Genomic DNA, 26,426 nt, shown 5'->3' on the forward strand with positions numbered 1-26,426 from the left:
GCTCAGTTGTGAGGGTTAATTTTATAGGTCAACTTGATGGCCTAAGGGATGTCCAGGTGGCTGCTAAAACATTATCTCTGGGTGTGCCTGTGAGGGGTGCTCCTGGAGGATTAGCATTTGATTCAACAGAATGAGTATACACATCCTCCTCATCGATGTAGGTGGGCATCTGATCCATTGGCGGCCCAAGCGGAACAAGGCAAAGGAAGGGCAAATGTAGGCTGTCTGCGTGAGATGGGACGTTCATCTTCTGCTCTCAGATACTGGAGCTAGCTCCTGGTTCTTGGGCCTCTGACCTTGGACTGGGAGTTAAACCATCAGCTCTCCTGATTCTCAGGCCTTTGAACTTGGGACAGAATTATACCATTGATTTTCTTGGTTCTCTAGCTGGCAGATGGCAGATTCTGGGACTTCTTGGTTTCCATAACCATGAGCCAATCCCTGTCTCTTCTTATGCATATCTTATCTAGATATCCTATTGGTTCTGTTTCTCTGGAGAACCTTAACGCCCCAGTGAATGATAGAAAATTCCGGACTTCTGCAGTGTTCAAGTCCACACAAGTTATAAGTGACAATTCCCTCCGTTCCTAGCAATTTTTTCCCAGTTCCGAACAGCTAGATCACCAGTAAAGCTAATTCACCAGTAATACTAATTCTACCATTTTTCTTTATATAGTGTAGAAAGCAGTTTCATATAAATAATTCATTCACATCCTACAAACATGCTCTGGGCATCCAATCAGTACAACTGTTAAAATGCAGGTCTTCTATGCTGGAGCTACCCATCCCTCCTGCTTCCCGTGGCATTAAGGAGTTACAAAGATTCAGAGCTGAAGGGATGTTAAATGCCATCGGATTCCACCTCCCCATTTTATGGATTCAGGGAACTGAACACCGAAGATGGGAAGTACCTCGTCAAGGAGCAGAGCCTGGACTTGGAAGCGCTTGTTCTTCTACCAGCTGACCCAGCCCCCCAGGTCCCAAGCCCTGGTACAAACACCCGGTCCTCAAAACACTTCGTTAAACGGCTAGGGGGACGCTGAGGAGCTTTCTTAGCATTTTGCTCTGTAGACTCACATATGCCCACTAAGCAGGGACAAGCTGTTTTTCAAGAGGGGCAGGGTCATTTTCAGCACAAGTTCAGTAAAAAAAAAAAGATTGCAAACAAGTAATATGTGAAAATCAAGAGGATTTTTATTGATTTTTATAGGTTCTTGGAGAAAACCATTCACATGTAAAAGTTTGACATTTGCTGTGATATTTATTCACACTTTATTTTACACATAAATCCTTTAATTTGGGGGTCAGACATAAGTTTTCACTTCAACGGGACTTTCACATGATGACAGTCACAAAATAGGCACACTGTGTTAAAAAAACTAAATCAAACAGAGCTAGACAAAGTATGCACTTTATTCCAACTTAAATCTCAACATGCACCACCCCTCATACATGATCTTGGAAGTATCTGCTATGAGCTTACTAAAACATTAACTACAGAATGTCTGAGGTCACAAATGATTGTTTACAAAATAAAACCTCTTTTCCTAATGCTACTCATTTTATTATAGAAAAATATTACAAATAAAAAGTAGTGCTATTCAAGGTGTTCATTTCAAAATCACATATGATACATGGTTCAAGCCATTATTTCCCCTCATATCGAGCTATCACAATACACTATGTAAAGACTGAATTACTAAGTGTACCTCAGCAACCACCACCAGCTTAGTAATGACATGTCGTTTACTATGCCAACTGATTAAAAATGAGAGTGAATTAAGACATTTTCAGGTATTGGGTACGCTCTTAATTTGTTCCGAGTCTGAGGCTCAGAAAAACTGCTAGAGTAACATGACAAAATTTATATTTCTTCCTGATACAAGAAATTTGTCTAAAAATCTGTAACTATAAAACAGATTTGCTTTTTATAAAGAAATTGCTAACTTTTTTTTCATGGTTAGGTTCCTATTTGGAGAGGATTCAAATTTTAATTTGGGCCCTCCTTTCCCAGAGGGTGGGGAAGGGTGCCTGGTAGTATAAGGTGTATGCAACTAACATAGGGATGTTTCAAAGAGGACTACAGAGCACTGTTACAATCCAACTCTAAGTTTCCTTCTTGTGATTATGTAAATTTTAAAGAAAAGAGGTCTCTCGTAAGCTATATACAGCAGTTTACACTTCAGTGTTTCTTTTTCACTTGATATACAATTAAAATTAATTTATGACAAATACTTGTCACATAAATTTATGTAGGCACATCTAAAATCTGTTTACTGGAGGGGTGAGGTCTTCAGTGGGATCATGATTCTGGATTCCATTTCCTGAATAAGTGGGACTGAAAACAAGGATCAAGATTATTGTGCTTGTTCTTTTCTACACAGATTATGGTAAATGTACAGTAACAAACAGGTTGCTGAGAATGTTCAGAAGACATGCTGCTTGGAATCAGAACAGAGTACCGGAAAACAGAGAACTGATCTCAGCGACAGAAATATACAAGCTAATGGTAGATCAGTTAACATCCCAGGAGATGTTTTTAAAATTAAAACAGATTCTATCTGGAGATCTGTTTCACTGTCGGCACTTAGGAAAGTCCACGTTGTAACAAAAGTGGTGCTTTCTCAAAAGGTTGAGAACTCTGAGCTAAAATAAAGTTATATAAAATCAAATCACACTGCATGTGACTAGATAACCAGCACTTCTGAAACTCACTGCTGAGTCAAATACGCCTCTGGGAACTGATGAACATGTAAGAATAAGCAGCCAGTCACATACAATTATATGATGTTTGGAACTAAAAGACAAGATAATACTTATTTTCTGGAACAAAGTACTCTTTGATTTTCTTAGTAGTATACGGGCTTAAATGTACCTGACAGGCCACATGATTGGTACTTATTACTATGTCAGTATTACTGGGTTGTATTCAGCCCAATTGTTCTTATAAAAATCAAGCCTCCAGGATTTCATAGTATACGTGTACATGGCTATCCATGCCCATGCATACACATGTATACACCGAAAGTCAAAATGTCAAATTAATTTTCAAAATTACTTTTTAATTGCTGTATTATAATGTTTTGGGGAATAGATAACTTTGATGAGAAAGGGAAAGCTTAGAAAAAAATTGTGTAATAAATATTCAGAGAATATAGAAAAGTACAAAAAAAAGTAATGATGAAAAATTTCCAACATACAAGTGTCTGAAAACTGTACCAGACAATATACACACTTGCTATATATTTTTTAAGATTTTATTTTTAAATAATCTCTACACCCAACGTGGGGCTTGAACTCACAACCTTATGAGATCAAGAGTCGCACACTCCACTGACCAAGCCCACCAGGCACCCCCCACACATACTTGAAAGAATGAAATTTCCTTATTGAAAAGAAGGCATGTAACTATTAAGGAAAAATCTGACTATTCTCCATCCCCCCAACCTTATGATTCACCATCCTAGAGCAACATACTATTTAACAACAACAACAAAAAACCAAAAAACCTATTAGCCTTGAGGGGAAAGAACATAAAACAGTAAGATGAGAAGAATGACAGATTTTATGTTTATGAAAGTATTACCTGTATAATATACCAATTCTTCCCAGCCATGTTTATGCCATGCTGCATTCCGTATATCTTCCCTGGTTTGAAGATCCTTGTAAGCTGAAAAAGAACCACACAGAAGCAAGGCTTAAACCCAACAAAATGTCCTGCATTCCACTAGTATGTCCATCAAGTCAGCTGCTCAGCTAGTTTTCTCAAAGAGACCACTCTGGGGATTTAACAATAAGCTGAGATCACTGTGAGCTGGTCACTCTGAGCAAAATTATGTTAGGCCTTGTGAGAGAAGCAAAATAAACAACTCTTTAAATTTGAAAATCTAGTGGATCCAAGATCTACCTTTCAAACCAAGTGAATTTCTTCAATAACACGTTAAATTCATAATCAGAAACCGTCAGACTACAGATAAGCAATATTCGATTCCATTTTGCTCAACATTTCCAAAGCACTACAATGATGTGCATGACAGGCTGTGTTCAATGCAGTGGAGAGCAAAAAGACAAGTGAAGGCAAGGTCAGCCCCTGCTGAGCACTGTGGTATATTTGAGAACAAAGCCCACAAGAGCACGGAGGAAATGAGAGAGCTGTCTGGAGGGTGTGATTTGACCAGGTGGGTCTCGAAGGTTGCAAAGAATGTCGACAGGAACAGAAGAGAAAGCTGCTCCAGGTGGAGAGAAGAGCATGGTCAAAGGCATCAGCATCTTCGGTGTCATGTGGTACAATTCAGGTACCTCATCTGGGTGCCTTGGTTTCTGATTCCCAGCCTAGGCAACCTCCTTCCGAGTTCTCACCAGGGAAATACCTCCTAGGCATCTTGACAGGGGGTCAGTCAAGACAAAGATAAGAATCAGGGCTTCTAGTTTCTATTCTGGGACACACACCTGTTCTCCACAAGACTTCCTTTTCCTGATGAGAAGACCTACCCTTGTTGGCCTAGGAGTTTAACCATCTAAAGTTTCCCTCAAGTAGTAAAGGAATATACATTTATTACATGCAATTTTGAAGATGCTGAAAAACAGAAGGAAAACAAATCTTGTACCTCTCACCACCCAGAGCAAAACACTAAGCATTAACGTGACAAGAAGCAGCATTCCAACTGAGGTCAAGTACATGGCCGGTGCACTGTGTGCTGACCCCTTGCAGGGAACACAGGTTGGGGAGGGCTGTGTTCTTATTTTTTCATTTCAAATTTTAATTTTCTTAATTAAAAATTTATTATTATGGTAAAATATGCACAGCCAAATTAACTATTTTTTTTTAAAGGTTTTATTTATTTGTCAGAGAGAGCGAGCACAAGCAGGGGGAGCGGGGCAGGCAGGGGGAGAAGCAGACTCCCCTCTGAGCAAGGAGCCCAATGTGGGACTCGATCCCAGGACCCCGAGATCATGACCTGAGCAGAAGCCAGACGCTTAATGGACTGAGCCACCCAGGCACCCCAGCAAAATTAACTTTTAACCATTTTATTTATTTATTTATTTTTTAAAGATTTCATTTATTTATTTGACAGAGAGAGACACAGCGCGGGAGGGAACACAAGCAGGGGGAGTGGGAGAGGGAGAAGCAGGCTTCCCGCCAAGCAGGGAGCCCGATGTGGGACTCGATCCCAGGACCCTGGGATCATAACCTGAGCCGAAGGCAGATGCTCAATGACTGAGCCACCCAGGCGCCCCAACTTTTAACCATTTTAAAATGTACAATTCAGTGGCATTAAGTACATTCACAACTGTCCCCTTCATTATTATCCATCTCTCAAACTTTTTACCATCACAAATTAAAACTCTATCCACTGAACACTAACCCCCCATTCTCCCCGCCCCCTCAGCCCCTGGTAACCTCTACTTGGCCCTGTCTCTATGAATTTGCCTATTCTAGGCACCTCATGTAAGTGGAATCTGATGTTTTCAAGGTTTATCTATATTGTAGTATGTGCCGGCATTTCACTCTTTTTTATGGATGAATGTGCGTACGTACCACATTTTGTTTATCTGTTCATCCGTCAATGGACATTTGGATTTGGGGAGGCTTTTATTTTATTATTGTTTCTGTTAGCGAGGCTTTTAAAGGTGGGAGGCACTTGAGCATATACATATTACTGGGGAGGGAGCCCCTAGATGGGTGGTGCCGGAGCAAATGGATGGAGCAAGGCCTTGAGGAAGGTGGGGAAGGAGTGGCGTCAGGTGCGAGGGTAAAAGGAGGTGCTACGTGCTAGGAAGACCTGCTTTGAAGCCAGACACGCCCAAGTCTGAGCCTGGTTCAGTGACTTGACAGCTGCAGCTTCTAAGTGATTTATTTATCATCCATGAGTCACAGGTACCTCACTGTGGTCTGTGGTTGTAGGGATTAAAGAGAATGATGCTTAAAATAACCAACACACTGGAGGTGCCTGATCAGTGTGGTTCTCTAAAAAGTATGGAAAAGTGAGGCTAAGTTTTTGGGGCAGGCAATTGAAAATTCATTTCTGCATATCTCAATACTTTTTCCTGTAAAGGAGGAAGCAGGCAGTGGACATTTGGGACACTAACTGGGGACAACAAAGGAAGGCAGAGAAAGGCACCGCCTCAGAAAAGACACGAGCTGCAATCTGGCCACTTTCCAAAGCCAAAGCACCACATTGTTCCTAGCTTCTGCATCTGCGCACGGAGGATGATCTTGGTGGACTCCTCCGCATCTTGCTGTTGCTGTGTGAAACCTCAAGTCCTTTCCGTGGGACAGAGTTAAGGGCCTGGGACCCCCTGGTGCCTGCCTGTCTCCTCCTTCACCTGGGAGTTCCCATCCAGACACACTGTAAGCCCTGACATGAGTGCAGTCCCTGCGCTCGTGTACAGAGGACGTCTGGGAAGGTGTGCAGGCGCCAAGCCTGAGAGGAAAGTGAGCAAAGGGGACAGGCCTGACTTTTCAGTTTATATTCTCCAGACAGAACACATACTATTTAAAAATAATAATAATAAAAATGATGTCACCCCTACCTCAAAACCCAGAAAGGTTAAATTATGTTTAGCATAATCTCTAAAGGCAGATTTTAAAGATGTGTTCCCAAATCTGTTGGAAATGTTATCTACATTAAAATAATTTTCAACTGCATTTGATAGTTAAAAAACAATTAGTCTTCATATCATACAACTTGCTCTGAGGGCAGAAGAAATCTACTGATTCTTTTCATACACCATACATTACATCAGGAGTCTCAGCTGAGCTTCATTTTTTTTAACTTTTTAAAAAAATTTTTTTATGTAATGTTAATCCCCATACATTACATCATTAGTTTTAGATGCAGTGTTCCATGATTCGTTGTTTGTGCATAACACCCAGTGCTCCATGCAGAACGTGCCCTCCTCAATACCCATCACCAGGCTAACCCATCCTCCCACCCCCCTCCCCTCTAGAACCCTCAGTTTGTTTCTCAGAGTCCATCGTCTCTCATGGTTCGTCCATTTTTTTTTTAACTTTAATACACATATACAGATGTGCCCCAAATGAACCAAGCTATTACTCAGACCCAGTTCCTGTTCTAGCAGGGACACAGACACAAATAGCCAGAGTGTGACAACCTACATGATACTAGGCTCTGGGGGCTCAGGAGGAGAGACATTCACTGGGGGGCAAGGGGGCACGCCCGAGTCAGGCCCTGAGAGATACCGAAGATGGTGCCAGACAAAAGTGGGTGGGGATGGAAGAGGTGACAGAAGGGCCTCCGGAACGATGGAATCAGACACAAGGCAGGCAGTGAGTGAACATGTGGAGAGCTGCCTCTCTGGACAAAATGCAGGATAATTTCTGAGGAGCCATGGAAAGTGTCTAGAAAGGGACAGCAGCTTTATCATGTTCCCTCTCCCATGGCTGCGTGCTTCACTCCTCTTGTTCCTTTCATCATTATCCCCACTCTCATAATGAACCTACTAATGTGCCCCGAGTCTATGGGCCTTTCACTGTTGACTCTTTCCTTCTAGATAGCCCAGCACTTTCTATCTGTGATGTTTGGATTTGCTCCAGTGTTTATTTTTTTAAAGTATTTATTTATTTGACAGAGAGAGCAAGAGAGGGGACACAAGCAGGGGGAGTGGGAGAGGGAGAAGCAGGCTTCCCGCTGAGCAGGGAGCCCGATGCGGGACTCGATCCCGGGACCCTGGGATCATGACCTGAGCTGAAGGCAGACACCTAACGACTGAGCCACCCAGGCACCCCCTGCTACGGTGTTTAAAGTTACTGACTTGAGATGTGCTTTATTGCCTAGTATAGCTTATTTGGTAATGAACTCTGAAATCCTAGTAACACAAAAATGAAGGAAAAAATACATACCCCAAAGATGATGTACCATATACAGCTGCCCAATCTGAGAGAAGAATCCTCCCACTGCTTCATTACCATCCTGTCTGAAGCGAATCGCACGAGCCCTGTAAGGAAAAAATGACAGTGTTCAGATACTGAACTAGGTATGTTGAAAAGAATCAGTAGATTTCTTCTGCCCTCAGAGCAAGTTGTATGATATGAAGACTAATTGTTTTTTAACTATCAAATGCAGTTGAAAATTATTTTAATGTAGATAACATATAAGATGTAAATGTACTTTTCTGTAGCTGTAACAGTCATTTTTGGGGGAAGTGGACAGTAATTAATGACTCTTAGAATCAGTGCTTGAGAATACATAGTCAAGAAAATTGGCTGAGGATAAGACCCATCAACTTAAAAAGAACTGCTTCTCTAAGAATGTGCTGACAGGGAGTGAGGGAAACGTGGATGCCAGACCACTCAAGATGCCAGAAGTTATTGTGTCTTATGGAGACAGGGACCACCCCCAGAGAATGGGGTTTAAGACAGAGATGAAGGGAGCACAACTTCAAAGCACCTGCAGACCATAAATTCTGGAAAACACACTGAAGAACCATGAACGTGGAGCTTCCGGGCAATACAGCATCACTATCAAAATGGAAGCTGCCTCACGGTATTGTCATAGTGTTGTGGGGTGACAGACGGCAGCCACACTTGGGGTGAGCACAGCATAATGTACAGACTTGTCAAATCCCTGCTCTACACCTGAAACTAGTTTAACGTGTGTCAACTATACTTCAATAAAAAATGAAACAAAAAACCCCTGCTTGTTTTCTTTTTTTTTTTTTAAAGATTTTATTTATTTATCTGAGACAGAGAGAATGAGAGAGACAGAGAGCACATGAGAGGGGGGAAGGTCAGAGGGAGAAGCAGGCTCCCTGCTGAGCAGGGAGCCCGATGCGGGACTCGATCCAGGGACTCCAGGATCATGACCTGAGCCGAAGGTAGTCGCTTAACCAACTGAGCCACCCAGGCGCCCTGCTTCTTGTTTTCTTACCAGAACAAACCATCAGGATAATGAATACCCAATGGCATTCGTATGTGTGGAAGAATGTGTGATATATATACGTGTCTATGTGTCTAACGTGAAATTGTGATTAAGTTGGCTAAGAACTGGCACTTGTCTTAAACTTTCCTTTTTAACATTTCCTACTGCAAAAGGTATCAGCTCCTTAAACACCTTCTTTCTTATTTGCACCAGGTACTTTATTTTTGTATCTAGTGATGCATCTGAAATCCTAAAATGGTTTTAAAAAAATGTACAGGGGCACCTGGGTGGCTCAGTCGGTTAACCATCCCACTCTTGATATGAGCTCAGGTCACAATCTCAGGGTCCTGGGATCGAGCCCCTCATCAGGCTCCACACTCAGCGGGGAGTCGGCTTCTCTCCCTCTGCCCCTCCCCCAGATCGGGTGTGTGCATCCGTGCTCTTTCTCTCTCAAATAAATAAAATCTTTTAAAAAAAATGTGTATGTTTTCCAAAAGCAGTTTTCTTTCAAGAATCAAACTTGAAAATGAAGGAAGTGGCTTGAAGTGATATAAGGAGGTCACCTGGGAAAGCATGGCTGGAGTCCATCAGAGACTCCACACCACAGACCACCAGTGTATTTACATCAACACTGCCCAGGTTTGGGCCTCAAGTCTGTCACATCAAGGTACCAGAATTGACAGGACTTGGGAAGATGGATTCATTCTCATTAACTTAAAGGAGCTGGAGGCATATGAACAAGGATTCTTATCTACTAACATCTACAGAGAGACGTAACTCTTGAGGGACAAGAGATTCGAGTTGGCTTGACCAGTACACTCTCGTCCTGGAGGCAAACTTTAGAGCAACTGAACTGGCACATCTCAAGGCAGTGGTGGGGCACAGGATCAGAGCAAGGGCAACCAGAGTGGGAGGCATAAAGCCAGACTCCTCAAGATCGATTTATGCATCTCGGCTCTCATCCCCATGAGCTCAACTCTGAGGGGGACCCAAGCTTTCAGGTTCTTCTGTGGTGAAGGAGGGATCTCTTGCTATTGCCCCATGGGTTACCCCCAAATGATATTAAAATCTTTAACCCTTATATTTAGAATTAAGTGATCAATAACTTCACAAAAATTACAAATCCGATTGGTAAATTATTGAAATTAAGCAAATCACTTTAACGTGCACTCTAACTCAGAGAGGGAAAAACTGTCTTTCATTGATAGTGATAAATATTCAGGATTATTCATTCCATTATGACGTTTTCTAACTCAGTTTCAGTAGGCAAAGAAAACATACTTGCCTTAGCCTGGTAATAATCAGAAGCATGTACTGAAGAGGAGATCACCATCTTAAATAGTTACCTATGTGCCAAAATATAAATTGAATGCTGAACTGGCTTTATAAATACTTGGTTAAGTAACTAAGAATAACCTCAGTACTTCCTTGCGAAGTCCATGGTGGGCAAGTCTTAATAGTAACATGCAAACATAGAACTAATGAATGATCCTATTCTGTGGGCAACTAAATGATTACATTTATAAGGCCCCTCCCGAAAAAAGGTCTCTTAATAAAGTGGTGCCTGTAACAGTAGTATCCAATTAAATAGGTATGTCTTAGTTTTCAAGTTAAAAAAAAAAATCTAACTTGCATTATGTAGCCTTTGATGACCCAAGAAGAAAATATTTATTAGAAATAAGAATCACAGAGGTGCCTGGCTGGCTCAGTTGGTAGAGTGTGTGACTCTTGATCTCCGGGTTGTGGGTTCAAGCCTCACGTTGGGTATAGAGACTACTTAAAAATAAAATCTTAAAAAAAAAAAAAAAAAAGTCCAGAACCGTTTTTTAGAGCTAGAAGAGATCTTAGAAATTATATAGTTCAAAGCAAGATATTTCATAACTGAAAAAGGAGAACACATCTAAGTTGAAAATAAAAGTCACAGGTTCTCATTTAAAGATAAGGAAACCAAAGGGTTAATATCTGACTAATGGCCAATAACCTACTCTTGTATCCCTCTTAATTACTGAGGCTTTATATTATTATAACTTCTATTTGTTTTTTTCTCACAATAGGATTTTCAAAAACTATATAAAATTATGATGGTAAAAGTTGGTGTTTTGTGATAATGCTAATAATGAGTATGCTTCTTGCGTTTCACCATTAAGTTTAATGTAGCTGTTAAGATGGAAGAAATGGAAAGTTTTATCATTTATAGATCAGAGCTCGCAAAATAGACCCTCAGACTAAATCCCACCTTCTGTAGCTTGTTTTCATGGCCCAGAACCCAAGAATGATTTCTACCTTTTTAAATGCTTGGAAAAAATCTCATCAAAAGAATAATATTTTCATGACACATGAAAATCATGACATTCAAATTTCAGCATCCATAAATAAAGTTTTGTTGGAACACAACCATGCTCATCCATTTACAAATCATTCTTGGCTGCTTTCACACTAAAACAGCAAAGTTAATTGTTTTAGACAAAGAATGGTCCACAAAGCCTAAAATATTTACTAACTGGTGCTTTACAGAAAAGTTTGCCAACCCATGATTTAAATAAAATATTCTCTATTCCTAATTTTTTTTTTCTTAAAGATTTTATTTATTTATTCATGAGAGACAGAGAGAGAGAGAGGCAGAGGGAGAAGCAGGCTTCCCGCGGAGCAGGGAGCCCAATGCGGGACTTGATCCCAGGACCCTGGGATCATGACCTGAGCCGAAGGCAGACGCTTAACCATCTGAGCCACCCAGGCGCCTTCTATTCCTAATTTTTAAAGTGCTTCTTATTAGAAATTAAGTGTCATGAATAAAATAAAACTGGTATTGACTCTTATCAAATGCCTTCTGAACATGTATTAAGATGATTTTTATATTGTTAATTTGTGCCCATTAAAACACTCTGGCCACCTAGATTTTTAAAACATCAATACTTGGGCGCCTGGGTGGCCCAGATGGTTAAGCATCTGCCTTCAGCTCAGGTCATGATCCCGGGGTCCTGGGATCGAGTCCCATATAGGGCTCCAGTCCCATATAGGGCTCCCTGCTCAGTGGGGAGCCTGCTTCTGCTTCTCCCTCTGCCTCCACCTCTCTCTCTCTCATGAATAAATATTAAAAAAAACAAAACAAAAACATCAATACTTTACATTTTCTTATATTTCATATCTTTTCAAAAAGAAATGAACACCATAGAAACAAATGAAGCTCCCTTTGCATTCCTCATCCTCATCCCCTCCCCCCATCCCTAATAGTCACCACTTTGTGGAAGCAGTTACCTCTCTTTTGAAGACAAGTCTTCCTATCCATGGCTTTATATTTCCACTTCATGTGTATGTATCCATGAACAATAATTATATCTTTTTATAGAAAACTTGTTTATAAATTCTCTTGTATCATTCTAAAATTTACTTAAAAGACATCATGTTGTACATATTCTCTAACTAGCTCTTTCTCCTCATCTTGGTGTTTTCAATATTTATCCGTGACCCGATCTGTTTTACTTTATTTTTTTGAAGATTTTATTTATTTATTTGACAGAAAGAGACACAGCGAGAGAGGGAACACAAGCAGGGGGAGTGAGAGAGGGAGAAACAGGCTTCCCACTGAGCAGGGAGCCCGATGTGGGGCTCGATCCCAGGACCCTGGGATCATGACCTGAGCCGAAGGCAGACGCTCAACGACTGAGCCACCCGGGTGCCCCTGGTCTGTTTTACTTTAACCACCGTGTAAGATTCTACTGCACGAATATACTATAATCCATTTCCCTCAGACACATAGGTTGTTCACAGGTTTGGCAATTGACCTTTTCTTCATATGTAACTACCAGTTTCCACCATCCATTCAGCGTTTACCAGCCACCCAGGATGTGCCAGGTCTTGCAGACAGAGTCGTAGAACTGGAAAGTGGGGCCGCCCTGGGGTGACAAGCGCTCTAACAGAGGCATGGAGGCAATGTGCTGGGGTGCAGAGGCCAGACACGGTTCACACACTTGACTGGGTTATATTGATCAATTTCCTCATTTTGAATTATCCTTGGATTCACGGTATAAATTCTCTTTAGTGAAGTGTGTGTCATTAGCAGCTTCACCGAGATATATTTTATATACCATAAAATTCAATTAGATGCACAGAACTTCTTTTTTAAGTAAATTTACAGACTTGTGCAATCAGCAATCCAATTATGCTAAGATTCCTTGTGCCCACCTATAATCCTTTTCTGTTGCCACCCCCAGCCCCAGGAAACCACTCACCTTCCTGTCTCTATAATTAGACTTTTCTGGACATCTCGTACAAATGGAATCATAGACTATGTGCTCCTTTGGACTCTTCCACATAGCAAGTGTTTGTGGCACAAAGCAGTAGTTCACTCCTTTTTAATGCTGGATAGTATTTCACTATGTGGATATACCACAACTCGTTTATTCTTTCCTCGGCTGATGGGCATTTAGGTTGTTTCCACTATTTGGTTATTATGAAAAATGTTATGATCATTGTATATGAGTTTATATGATGGATGCATGCTTTCATTCTCTTGGCTATATACCTTGGAAGAGAACTGCTGGGCCATATGGTAATTCCATGTTTAACATTTTGACTAACTGCCTGTTTTCCCAAGTGGCTGCACCATTTTACATTCTCACCAACAATGTATGAGGGCCCCAACTTATTTGCAACCTCCCCAACATGTGTTATGTCCATTTTTTAACTGGGTTATTTGTCTTCTTATTATTGAGTTGTAGGATTTTTTAATACATGCTGGATACAAGTCCTTTATCAGATATGATTTGTAAAATTTTCTCCCAGTCTATGACTTATTTGCCTTTTAATTTTAAAATGATGCCCTTTGAATTACAAAAGTTTTTAATTTTGATAAATTGTAATTTATCATTTTCTTTTGTGGGCTGTGGTTTTGGTGTTATACCTAAGAACTCTTTGCTTAGCCCTAGGTCACAAAGATTCTCTCCTATGTTTTCTTCTAAAAGCTCTGTTATGGCTAATTTTGGTATATATGTAAGGTAGGGGTCTAAATTCATCCTTTTGCAAAGATATCTAGTTGTTTCAGCACCTCTGTTGAAAAGACTATCTGTCCCCATTGAATTGACTTGGTGCATGGATTGAAAACTAATGGCTCATATATGTGAGTTTATTTCTGGACTTGCACGTCTGTTCCATTGATTATGCCTGTTCTTATGCAGTACCACACTGTCTTGATTACTCTAGCTTTGTAGTCAGTTTTGAAATTGAGAAGTGTGAGTCCTTCAACTTTGTTCTTCTTTTTCAAGGTGGTTTTAGCTATTTTGGGTCCTTTGCATTTCTGAAGCCTTCTGGGGTTTTGACTGGGATTGTGGTGAATTTATAGATCAGTCTGGGGAAAAATTGGTACTTTGCTACTTAAATGAAGAAAAAAAAAGAACAAGCAACTGTGTCATTGTGGTGCTGTTTATATGATAAAAACAACACTCAGGGGCGCCTGGGTGGCTCAGTTGTTTAAGCGTCTGCCCTCGGCTCAGGTCATGGTCCCAGGGCCCTGGGATTGTGCCCCACATCGGGCTCCCTACTCGGCGGGAAGCCTGCTTCTCCCTCTCCCACTCCCCCTGCTTGTGTTCCCTCTCTCGCTGTGTCTCTCTCTGTCAAATAAATAAATAAAACCTTTAAAAAAAAACAACAAACCCCCCCCCCCCAACATTCCAAAAAAGGTAATATCCAAGAAGAATATGAAATAACCTAATGCAACATTGGGGTTTTACTTAAAAAAAAACCCAGAATCCTTACCTCTTAGAGAGAGATATATATATAAATATTTAGGGATGAAATGACATATTATTTTACTGTGAAATTTTTAAAAAATTCAATTTAATGATATATTATTCAGGATTTACCTTCAAATAATCTGGGTTGGGAGAGTTAGACCTAGGCAAGGTTGGCCATGTGCTGGTAACGTCTGAAGCTAAGTAGTGGGTATGGAAGGTGGAGAGATCCACAATATTATTCTCTCTAGTTTTGTATATGTTCAAAAAATTTCATAATAGAAACATCAAATAAAGCAGTCTAGTATCAAATCATGGCTTTATCCCCAGATTTTATTTCTAGAATTAACACTATGACCTAAAATAATCTATTAATAAGATTGCAAACTCACCATTTGGGAATATACTCACCAGTAATTGCCCCATTCAATCATAGTTCCTGGCTGAAAAGAGATTTGGATTTTGGTTTGTTAGTTCTTCTGTGAAGAAATATGGAAATAGTATAAAAAATATCAAATGACAAAACTAACTTAAAAATTACTTTTAATAATGGGAAGTATAACAAATAAAAAAGGTAACAAATTAATATTATTCACCATGCTCATTTCTATTCCATAGTGGGAGTAATATTCTATTCTATTTCATATAAGAAGGCAATATTTACAGTAAGTCATCCAATTATGGTCATCAAAACCATAGGCAGGCCCATCCTCCAGATGTACTGAACTTATGATTAAATTGTTGGTATCCATTCAGACTTTACTGTGAAATTTTTAAAAAATTCAATTGAATCCCTATTTTTTCCCATATAACGGTGAATCTTAGACTCTTAAGATCTACTGCTTCAATGTACTCCTTTTAATAATGTTGCTATGTTGCCATCTGGGGCTTTCTTTCTAGTAGTCACTTAGTGGGGAAACATGACAGTCTTACAAAATATTATTCCCTTTGACTCTTACAGTGCTGTTTAATTTATTCAGCAGTCTCACATTTATTAGTTGCTCTAGTTCAATTACAGCAAATGCCACATGTTACAGCTAGTCCTGCATGTTAGGTCTCTCCTCTTAAAAACAGCAATGCTACATGGAAAATGTCAAATAATAAACATTATATGGAAGATTATAAAAAACAAAAGAGCTTAGCAGGAGAGAAGGAATGATAAAGAAGAAGATAAAAAAAAAAAAAGGAAAGAAGAGAGGGACTGGACAGCGGAGAAAACAAACCAATCAAAATACTATGCCAAACACACATCACAAAATGTAAACTCAACTTTTGTTGCTGGCACTAAGGGGTGCTCACGCCTCCTCACAGAAGAATGAGAGGGCCGTTATCCCGTATTTCAGTACTTACTCGGAGCTGGTAAGATCTGAGTTCATATATATTAGGTCCTGACCGTGGGACAGGCTCATTCCAGAAACTGAACTCCAACAGCAGCTGATTCCTCCTAGAGAGAAGCATGTTGCTTCTTGCCTTGCGGAATTCCACAAATTCCTTTGAGGAGGAAAAAAAAAAAAGTGCTCATGATATCCCCTAATATTTACATATAAACCCATTTTAGTACCATTTATGTTCCTCCTATAATAGAATACTATCATAAAAAATGGTCCCAGGTGGCCCGAGACAGCCCTGGTTTACATTTTGTTGAACCAACATAATAACTATAAGCACTCACTTTCACTCTCAAAAGTGTCCAGATTTAGATGACAAACTACATGGCCATCCTAATTATTTAAGTAACAATGTAAGCAAATTTAATTTCCTACATTTTTAAGTTCTCCTAATGGTGTCTGACAACATATTAATAGAAGTGACACAGAGACTACAAAATACCAGATGGCCCGAAAGCCACTTATATTTGGACTGGGAGTCTACACAAAAGGTTTTCTTTCCTAATAATGTATGGCTGTTAAAACTCTCTTCCCTGACCTGCACCTATTACTGAAGGGAGGGGGAGGAGATGGAAGTCAGCCCCAGGGAGAGACTATGTGATTGGCAGTTCCCGAAGCAGACAGGCGTTAGGTAATCCAGGGCGGACTGTGTCGACCATGCTGACTTACTGGCATCAAAGTACCAGCTCAGCAGTTTCAAAGTACAACTGACTTTTACAATAAGAACTGTTATGTTAATAGTATCACAACTGGTTAATTATGTTTCAATACAGCTTCAAGAATCCAAATAATAAAACTTTACTACAAAGAAGTTTATTACTGTTAAAAAAACGAGGACAGAAAAGAGTCATTTAATTCTGTACTATCATTTATGATATCATTAGTCTGAATAAGTAAACATTTTTCAAAATCATTACCTGATTTTCTCTGAGTTTATTCATGACCTCTGTGAGGGCTGGATAGCCTCCTTCATACCTCCAGAGGTGGACTGAAATATATTTTAAAAGATAACAGACATTTAGAGTTTCACGATACTCTTACCTTGAAAATAGTCTAATACACATAATGTTAATACAAAATTGTAATGTGCCATGTGTTGGCATATGAGTTACACCATAAAGTTTCAATAATGAATTCAAATGTTAAAACAACAAAAAAAAGTAGTTTTTGAAGTCAATTACTGGAGAAACTACTTTAACCACAAAACTAGACTGAGACTTGGAAAGCTTTGATTATAAAAACAAGCATTAAGGGGCGCTGGGTGGCTCAGTCGTTAAGCGTCTGCCTTCGGCTCGGGTCATGATCCCAGGGTCCTGGGATCGAGCCCCACATCGGGCTCCCTGCTTGGCCGGGAGCCTGCTTCTCCCTCTCCCACTCCCCCTGCTCGTGTTCCCTCTCTAGCTGTCTCTCTCTCTGTCAAATAAATAAATAAAAATCTTAAAAAAAAAAAAAAAAGCATTAAATTGAATATTATTTAAGTCATTAACAGTAAAGGCTTAGGGAATAAGTGTTTATTCCAAAGACTTCTGCTTCCTACCAGCTTGATCCTGCTCGCCATACCACGTGTTCCAAGTCCCCACCAAAGTACAGGGGTAATGCTTATCTTCATGAATCTTTGGCAACACCTCTTGACTTAAAGAGAAGAAACAGCAACACTAATTAAACAACTGACAAGATTATACCAGGTCCAACACATCATCAACAATAGAAAAAAGGCCATCTACTCTGTTCTGACAACTGACCTCAGAAATATTTATGATAAAAATACATGCAGAATTAACCTTTTAGCTGAATTCTACTGCACTCTAATATCCCACTTATCAGAGGCTTAGGTTTCTGTTACCCCAACTACCTAGAATAGTTGTAAACAACTCAAGTATAGTGATAAAAATGGATAAAGAAGAGCCAAAGGTCCCAGGATTCCAGGAACCCTACATGGGTCTACTATTTGCTATTTCAGGAAAAAAAAAAAAGAAAAGAAAAGAAGCACCTAGGAATGGTGAAGTTTCTAAGAGCTAAGTTCTGCTGGTTCCCAAGATAGGAAGGGGAGAAACAGAAATAGTAGGAAAAGAGCACGGAAGAAGAAATAAGAGAAGGAAATGATGTTTGAGATAGGGGAGACAACAGAAGCGGAACGAACAGGCAGAGGGGGCAGGGGCAGAGAGCAAGCTGGCTGTAAGGAGGGAAGAAGAAGACAGACCTAGAACCCGACACAGTCTGGAAGCAACCCAGTTCTAACAGTCCCCAAGGGCATCACCATGGCAGAGGAACCCAAATTAAAGATACAGCACGGAGCCTAAATTAGGTTCTATTCAATTCAACCCGCTGACAGGACTTAAGAAGTATCCTACAGTCCCATGTGCACACCCCCCAAGTTCATTACCAGTGATTGTGCAGGACTAGCAGGAAGGCCATGACAGTCATGGCCGTATATTAATTTAACAGAGGTGCCAGAGCTTGGCTCCAGGGAAACCTTCCTATGGTACAGATTCTAATATACAGAGCAAGGCAAAAGGAAGAGACAGAACTGTGCCATCCCAAAATAAAAGCTAAAACCTGCACACTTTTTGAACAGAAAAATTATGATGAAAAAGTACAATACGGATTCAACAATAAATGCAAAAGGGCATCAAGGGTCGGAAATGGAACCTGTTCGAACTATCTGCTGACACTGAGTGAAAATTAAGTTCGTGATCACCACCAGAGCCTGGGGCACGAGAACTGAGTGTATATGCAGTTAACAGAGAAAAGCTCAGAATGGTCTTATGTCTAAATGAAAGCCTGTACATTTTCGTGACCTCGTACAATGACCACACCGTGTGTATTTTCTGAAATGCATACACATGGTGTGATCACTGTACAGGTCAAAAAAGATTTATGTTAGAAATAACATGGGACTGGGCGCCTGGGTGGCTCAGTTGGTTAAGCGACTGCCTTCGGCTCAGGTCGTGATCCTGGAGTCCTGGGATCGAGTCCCGGATCGGGCTCCCTGCTCAGCGGGGAGTCTGCTTCTCCCTCTGACCCTCCTCCCTCTCATGCTCTCTGTCTCTCATTCTCTCTCTCTCAAATAAATAAATAAAATCTTAAAAAAAAAAAAAAAAGAAATAACATGGGACTGGGCGCCTGGGTGGCTCAGTCGGTTAAGCGACTGCCTTCGGCTCAGGTCGTGATCCTGGAGTCCCAGGATCAAGTCCCACATTGGGCTCCCTGCTCGGCAGGGAGTCTGCTTCTCCCTCTGACCCTCCTCCCTCTCATGCTCTCTGTCTCTCATTCTCTCTCTTGCAAATAAATAAATAAAATCTTAAAAAAAAAAAAAAAGAAAGAACATGGGACTGATGGAAATCAGGGGTGGGGAAAGACGGATTATGTCAAGTTATTGGAAATGGATTTCCTTTTTTGTCATGACATAAACAACTCTGAATGAGAGCCAATGTAGAAGAAAATCTGTACAAATGACCCATGTGGGGTCCAGAAAGGGGCTGGGGCCTGACAGTGAGGCCTAGGTTATTCACCAATACAAAGTCGTATCTTCTTTGCTGGGGACTCCAAAGCTGCTCTTGGAAGCCCTGGCTTTCCTTACATGAATGAAGGCTGTAAGGAAGGTAGTACTTGTACCCAGAACTGGCTGGGTTGGGCAGAACCTCATCGTTGGGGCCCCTAAAAACCAGGCAGGAGTTAAGTCTTGATGTACTGAAAACAGAGAGCTGCTGAAAGTTTCAGAGAAAAGAAAAAAACAGGATGAAGGAAAAAGGAGAACTTCAGGGAGATCATTCTGACAAACTTATAAGCAATGGACTGGGTGTGGGATAGGGTACAGGTACAACCTTGAGGCCAGGAAGGCAGTCAGCAAGGAGGTTACTCAGAAATGCGGCTCAACAGGCTGGGAGAGGGAGATGGAGACGGAAATGAAATAGAACCAAAATGCAAGTCAAACGAAGAATGCACAGCTCTTAGCAACCAATTGCAAAGAACTAAGGAAAAGGTTAAATAAGACCATGGTGACTGACACATGTGGGAAGCAGGAAGGGCCAGGTGATTCTACATGTTGAATTTGAAGGGGGAGGAAGACATCCAAATGGAAATACGAATAGACAGGAAATGAAAATCTGAGACAGGCGATGAAGTGATACAAACAGGACAGGAAAGATAATCCAGGGAAACATTAGCATAGATAAGAAATTTTATTTTATGAAGAAAGATTTAGAAATAAGCATCTGCTTTGTTTTAGGACATTTTTAAATAAAGAGAACTGTGCTGAGGTGATTAAGAAACTCTATGCTAATGTTGTATTTCATGAATCACCTCCCAAAATAAAACAACAAAGGATTTTTGCATCTGAAAATTATGCTGATTCTGATGACAAAATTATTTGCTTTCTTATGAAAGTAGCAGACATGAAGGTAAAAAAAATGCTTTTTAATGATGTTTGCTCACAATTGATCATTAAAATACAATTTGTTAGCTTACTTAAGAACGAATACACTTCTCTCTTTGGTCTTAAAGTTTACAAATTCTGTAAAAGCATATGGATCTCATTATCATATGAAAATCTGCCAAAGGGACTTAAATCCTGGTGAATGAAGACTTGAGAAGAAATGGTGGCTATATTCAAATACATACAGGACTTTCATGTGGCAATTTTACTTAGAGGTAAAACTGGAAACAACAGAGATCACAGGAATGTGAATTCTAATTCATAACACTCAAAGCGATCCAGAGATGGAATGTATGAATGTACTTAAACACACCAGTCAGGAAGGTCTGCAGAAAGGACTCAAGCACGGATGAGTAGATGGACTAGACGGACTTATAAGGTGCTTTCCAACCTTAAGAGTCTAGAACATTCTAACGTCTGAGAGCTTATGTGATGAGTTAGCCGTGTGAGTCCTTAAAATCAAAATGCCCTTGGCAATCCCACACAGAGCTCAACTTAAGAGCCTCTGAACATTCAGCTTCTAGAAGAGGGATCAAAGATCTCACTCTGCTATCAAGTGTTAGCTGAACCAACAAATATTCAAATTGTTAATTTTCCCCAAGTAAAGGATAGTTTGGTATACACACCAAATTTTGTTGTATGCTTCTAGGCATTCCGGTTTAACATTGTGAACTGAAACAAAAGAAAATTCAACGATAAACTTATGAACAAAGGGAAAAAAGTCAACTATGAAGAGAGCAAACCTATCACTCACACTGCAATTTGTATAGACTGCTTGTTTCCTTTTTGGCTAGGAGATTAGAGTGAGCATCTTTTCTTGGATCAACTTTCCGGACAAATAAGGATTTTAACCAGCTGTCTTCTCGCGGTCTATTATTGGAGGACGTCAATCTCCTATGAATAACAAATATAAAAATTTGAGTCTCATTAGCAGTATGAAGATTTCAGCATCTTTATATAATGTCACATAGTACATTGTTTTCATAAAATCAATCCACTCAGCAAACATGCCTTGAGCAACCTATTCTAGGCACTGTTACAGAACCTGGGATACCACAAAGTGTCCACTCTCCATTAGGAGCAAAGTGTAAGAGATGTAACTTGTGGTTCTCCTAAGAGAGTTCTTATTTTTTTTTTAAGTTATAAGTATAGTTGGCATACAATGTTATATGAGTTTCAGGCATACAACATATTGATTCAACAATTGTATACATTAAGCTATGTAAGTGCAGTTACCATCTGTCATCATTCAGCATTACTACAGTATTATTGACTACATTCCCCATGTTGTACTTTTCATCCCTGTGACTTATTTTGTAACTGAAAGTTCGTACCTCTTTTTTTTTTTAAGATTTTATTCATTTATTTGAGAGAGAGAGAGACTGAGTGTGGGGAGAGGGGCAAAAGGAGAGAGAGAATGCCAAGCAGGCTCTGTGCTGAGTGCAGAGCCCGACATGGGGCTAGATCTCATGACCCTGAGATCATGACTTGAGCCAAAATCGGACGCTTAACCAGCTGAGCCACTCAGGTGCCCCTGGAAGTTTGTACCTCTTAATTCCCTTCACCTATTTTGCCCATCCCCCCTCCACCCACGTCCTCTCTGGTAATTACCGGTTTGTTCTCTATAGTTAAGAGTTTGTTTCTTTGTTCATTTGTTTTGTTTTTTAGATTCCACATATAAGTGAAATTGTATGGTATTTGTCTTTCTCTGACTGACTTATTTTACTTAGCACAATATCCTTCGGTTCCACCATGTTGTCACATGATCTCATTCTTTTTTTATGGCTGAATAACATTCCATTGTGTATATGTGTGTATATATATGTATATCTATACATATCTTCTTTATCCATTAATCTATTGATAAACATTTGGGTTGCTTCCATATCTTGGCTATGGTAAATAATGCTGCAATAAACATATGGGTGCATATATCTTCTTAAATTAGTGTTTTCATTTTCTTTGGTTAAATACCCAGTAGTGGAATTACTAGACTGTATGGTATTTTTCTTTTTCCCTATGTTTCTTATGCTGTACCCTTCATCCTTGTGATGTATTCATTCCATAACTGCAAGCCTTAAACCTCCTACTCCCCTTGGCATTTCTATTTTTAATTTTTTTTTTAAAGATTTTTATTTATTTATTTGTCAGAGAGAGAGAGCACACAAGCAGGGGGAGCAGCAGAGGGAGAGGGAGGGAGAAGCAGGCTTCCCGTGGAGGAGGGAGACCGATGTGGGGCTCGATCCCAGGACCCTGGGATCATGACCTGAGCCAAAGGCAGATGCTTAACGACTGAGCCACCCAGGCGCCCCTCTATTTTTAATTTTTTAAGGACCCTCCATATTGTTTTTCACAATGGCCGAATCAATTTATATTCCCACCATCAGCGCATGAGGATTCCCTTTTCTCCATATCCTTGCCAACACTTGCTGTCTTAACTTTTTGATACTAGACATTTTGACAGGTGTAAGGTGATATCTCATTGTGGTTTTGATCTGCATCTCCCTCATGATTAGTGAGGTTGAACATCTTTTCACAGAGAGTTCATATTTATCTTTGCCATTTCTGCTATGTGTTTTTCCTTCCTCCAAAGCAATTTCTGACACAGAAAAAATATATATGGAAACCTAGAATAATCAGTTTCATAGAGAAAGAAAGTAGTAGAGTGGTTGCTAGAAGATAAGACGAGAGGAGAATGGGGAGTTATTGTTTAACTGGCACAGAGTTTGGGAAGATGAAAAAGTTCTGGAGATAGATGGTGGTAATAGTTGCAGAACAGTGTGAATTTACTTAATGTTACTACTGAACTATACACAGATATGACTAAAATGGCAAGTTTTATGTTATATATACTCTACCACAGTAAATAAGTGTGAAGATATACAGGGAAAATGAAATAAATTCTTTCTTTAAAAAAATTATATCGGGGTGCCTGGGCGGCTCAGTTGGTTAAGCGTCTGCCTTCGGTTCAAGTCATGATCTCGGGTCCTGGGATCGAGCCCCGCATCAGGCTCCCTGCTCGGTGGACAGTCTGCTTCTCTCTCTCCCTCTGCTGCTCCCTCTGCTTGTGCTCTCTCTCTGGCTCTCTCTCTCAAATAAATAAATACATTTTAAAAAAAACCCAAATTTAAGAATACAAATTTCATTGACACTTTTTTTTTTAAAGATTTTATTTATTTATTCAACAGAGAGAGAAAGAGACAGTGAGAGACGGAACACGAGCAGGGGGAGTGGGAGAGGGAGAAGCGGGCTTCCCGCTGAGCAGGGAGCCCAATGCGGGGCTCGATCCCAGGACCCTGGGATCATGACCTGAGCCGAAGGCAGACGCTTAACGACTGAGCCACCCAGGTGCCCCCGACACAAATTTTCTCATTTTCATTTTATAATTTCTACTATACAGACTGTTAGAAAGCAAGGATAGGGGCGCCTGGGTGGCTCAGTCGTTAAGCATCTGCCTTCGGCTCAGGTCATGATCCCAGGGTCCTGGGATCGAGTCCCACATCGGGTTCCCTGCTCAGCGGGGAGCCTGCTTCTCCCTCTCCCACTTCCCCTGCTTGTGTTCCCTCTTTCGCTGTGTTTCTCTCTGTCAAATAAATAAAATCTTAAAAAAAAAAAAAAAAGCAAGGATAAATTTGACTGAACTATATATATATAACAAACTGTATTTTAACTATGAACTTTTAAGTGCACGTTTAAGTTCCATTCGTTTGCTAGTCAGATTCCAAATCTCCCTAGAGGGCAGTGTAGCATTATCGGCATCAAAATTAAATCTGTGTAAGCCTTTCAGCCCAATAATTGTACTAGTAATTTTGTCTTACAGGCAGCATTATTCAGACAAGTGCACAAAGCTGAATGCACAAGAAATTTTATTAGCGCCTTGTTTCCAAGTTTATACATTATGCTATTTCACCAAGTGTAGCTACCAGATATGTCCATATATGTTACATCACTCTTATGGTACCACTGACTATATTCTTTATGCTTTGCCTTTACTTTTGTGTGTGTATATATATAATTTTAAAGATTTTATTTATTTACTTGACAGAGAGACACAATGAGAGAGGGAACACAAGCAGGGGGGAGTGGGAGAGGGAGAAGCAGGCTTCCCGCCGAACAGGGAGCCCGATGCGGGGCCTGATCCCAGGACCGTAGGATCATGACCTGAGCCGAAGGCAGACACTTAAAGACTGAGCCACCCAGGCGTCCCAAAGATTTTATTTATTTATTTGAGAGAGAGAGCATGAGCACAAGTCGTGGGAGAGAATCAGAGGGAGAGGGAGAAGCAGGCCTCCCGCTGAGCAGGGAGCCCAATGTGGGGCTCGATCCCAGAACCCTGGGATCATGACCTGAGCTGAAGGCAGCCGCTTAACGACTGAGTCACCCAGGAGCCCCTCTTTTGTATATTTTTAAGTACATAGTTAGCCCCATAGTAAAATCGCTTAAAGCACTTAGGACAGCACCTGACATATGGTAAAAGTTTAAAAAATTAAGTTTTTAAAACTACTTTTTCAATAAAAACTTTTAAAATTAAAAGAATAAATTATACATAAAATTATTAGCCTTTTAGCAAAACCCAAAACCATATGGTGTTTGTTTCTGTTTTCAATTTATTCTGATTATATAAATAAATTCTGAAGGCGGCAATTCTCCAAATGACCACAGTAAAATTTATGTCAATAAAAACATTTTGTCAATTTGTTTAAGTGTTTTAAACATACCACGTTTTGGGATATTTGCTTAATAACATCGTGAAGCACAATGGCAAGCATATAAAATTAGTGATATACAAAATAGAAAGTTTTAAGATTTTTTAATAAGACTATATAATTCCTGTTTTTTATTTTAGATTTTAAGTTCACTAGACAGAAACTGTGTTTAAAAATTTGGGGGGTGGTTAAATAAATTGTAAGAGCTTAGAAATAACTATTATGAATAATTAAGAAAGGGGTACAATGAAAGTTTCTAAAAATATCAGCATTAGGGAATTTCATTTAAAATAACAAATATTCACCAAAGCAACCACTACTAACAGTTTTTAATTCCAGAAATGCACAGACATGCATCATCATGTGTACATACAGACATTTAATTTCTACATTTAATACTTTATAAACTGAGAACATTTATTAGCACCTCGTTTCCAGTTTTTTCCTAGTATAGGCAATTTAGATAACCATTAACAGGGACTGGTCAAATAAATCTGGAATATCCAAAATCGGAATAGAATGCAACCATTAAAAAGAATGAAGTAGATCTACATGCACTGATATGTTGATATTTCTGAAAATAAATTATGTGGAAAAAGCAGGTACAGAACTGTACCATAAATACACAAAGTAAACTGTTAATAGTAGTGATATCTGGGGAATGTGACTGGGCGTGGGGTGGGAGTAGAGTTTTTCCTTTTTACTGTATAGCCTTCTGGACTATTTGACAAATTTTCCATATACACACATTATTATTATACTTAAAATTAGCTATAAAAGTGCACATCAGTAGTCTTTATAACATCATACATATGCTGAGTGGCACTTTACAGAGGGTGGGGTGGGGGGCAGTACAGTCTACAAAACATTATTTTTATTGTGTTTTCCCAAAGATTTTATTTTTAAGTAATCTCTACACCCAACGTGGGGGCTGGAGAGATCAGGAGTTGCATGCTCTACCAACTGAGCCAGCCAGGCACCCCACAGAATATTAGACTTTAAATAGAATAAGCCTTATGTGCCATGGAGCGCCTGGGTGGTGCAGGCGGTTAAGTGTCCGACTCTTGGCTTTGGCTCAGGTCATGATCGCAGGTGAGACTGAGCCCCGCGGTGGGCTCCAATCAGTGCAGAGCCTGCTTGAGACTCTCCCTCTCCCCGCTGCATGCTTTCTCTCTAAATTAAATAAATAAATCTTAAGAAAAAAATAAGCATTATATGCCAGGCTCTGTGGATATAAAGGTGAACCAGATGCTTCGCCTATTCAGTCTCATAGGAAAAACACAGTAAAC

The 26,426-nt window shown here is 40.0% G+C and overlaps 1 protein-coding gene across 2 annotated transcripts in view; it reads right to left on the reverse strand.

Moving 5' to 3' along the window:
• The window catches only part of NIPSNAP2 (nipsnap homolog 2), a 33,978-nt gene that overhangs the window by 1,610 nt on the left and 5,942 nt on the right, over positions 1–26,426 (reverse strand). Inside the window, exons 2-10 of one of the 2 annotated variants that reach the window (XM_034988763.1) lie at positions 21,186–21,325; positions 21,058–21,103; positions 17,534–17,628; positions 16,914–16,984; positions 15,959–16,099; positions 15,020–15,051; positions 7,865–7,959; positions 3,587–3,670; positions 1,173–2,338 (exon numbers count right to left, since the gene is read on the reverse strand). In XM_034988763.1, coding sequence (XP_034844654.1) covers positions 2,274–2,338; positions 3,587–3,670; positions 7,865–7,959; positions 15,020–15,051; positions 15,959–16,099; positions 16,914–16,984; positions 17,534–17,628; positions 21,058–21,103; positions 21,186–21,325 — 769 coding nt within the window. In that variant the 3' untranslated portion in view covers positions 1,173–2,273. Of the gene's footprint in view, positions 1–1,172; positions 2,339–3,586; positions 3,671–7,864; positions 7,960–15,019; positions 15,052–15,958; positions 16,100–16,913; positions 16,985–17,533; positions 17,629–21,057; positions 21,104–21,185; positions 21,326–26,426 lie in introns of those variants that run through there. The other variant, XM_034988764.1, reaches the window with a different exon arrangement.

The sequence above is a fragment of the Mirounga leonina genome, unplaced genomic scaffold, assembly GCF_011800145.1.
Source record: "Mirounga leonina isolate KUSES-001 unplaced genomic scaffold, KU_Mleo_1.0 Mir_454, whole genome shotgun sequence".
NCBI classification, from domain to species: Eukaryota; Metazoa; Chordata; class Mammalia; order Carnivora; family Phocidae; genus Mirounga; species Mirounga leonina.